Below are 526 nucleotides of genomic sequence, written 5' to 3'. Positions count from 1 at the left end.
ATATATATATATATATATATATACATCCACGCACACATATGTTTATACGTATATTATCCTGGTCACAACTCATTAGAAATCACATCTGCAGGTTTTAACAGCATTTCAACTTTCTTTAGTGATGAATGAAGATGGATGCTATTCCACTGGACACCATCACGGACGAAATAGTTGTTATGGTGACCTTTCTTATAGTAACGGCCATTCAAATGTGAATCGAAGCAGTTGTTGAACCACCAGGCACCATGATAGTAATCAGCACAGTTGTCGTAATAGCGGCCATCATTGTCTTGGTCGACAGTACTGAATGGCATACCATCATGCTTCTCCCAGTAAGAAGTGAGAGAGTCACCAGCTGTCCCATTGTAACCTCTTACGGTCAGTCGGTAAAGGTCTTTCTCATTTGAGACACGGAAATAATCATATTCAGCATAGTAGCTTTTGTCTTCCCAATCAGTCATCTGGATTCGAAGTTTGGTATCACCTAAAATAATAGCAGAAATGTAAAAAAAAAAAAAAAAAAAAA

The 526-nt window shown here is 37.5% G+C and overlaps 1 protein-coding gene across 1 annotated transcript; it reads right to left on the bottom strand.

The window, feature by feature from the left end:
- Positions 1–27: 27 nt before the first annotated feature.
- Positions 28–500, bottom strand: LOC106867129 (fibrinogen-like protein 1; the record flags this gene model as incomplete). Its single annotated transcript, XM_014928903.2, has 1 exon — positions 28–500. A coding segment is annotated over one exon (438 nt), but the record flags the coding sequence as incomplete, so codon positions are not given.
- Positions 501–526: the final 26 nt, after the last annotated feature.

Source organism: Octopus bimaculoides, unplaced genomic scaffold (genome assembly GCF_001194135.2).
Source record: "Octopus bimaculoides isolate UCB-OBI-ISO-001 unplaced genomic scaffold, ASM119413v2 Scaffold_99100, whole genome shotgun sequence".
In the NCBI taxonomy this organism is placed as follows: Eukaryota; Metazoa; Mollusca; class Cephalopoda; order Octopoda; family Octopodidae; genus Octopus; species Octopus bimaculoides.
Note: the sequence above shows the minus strand (reverse complement) of the source record. Positions and strands in the feature narration are given on the sequence as shown.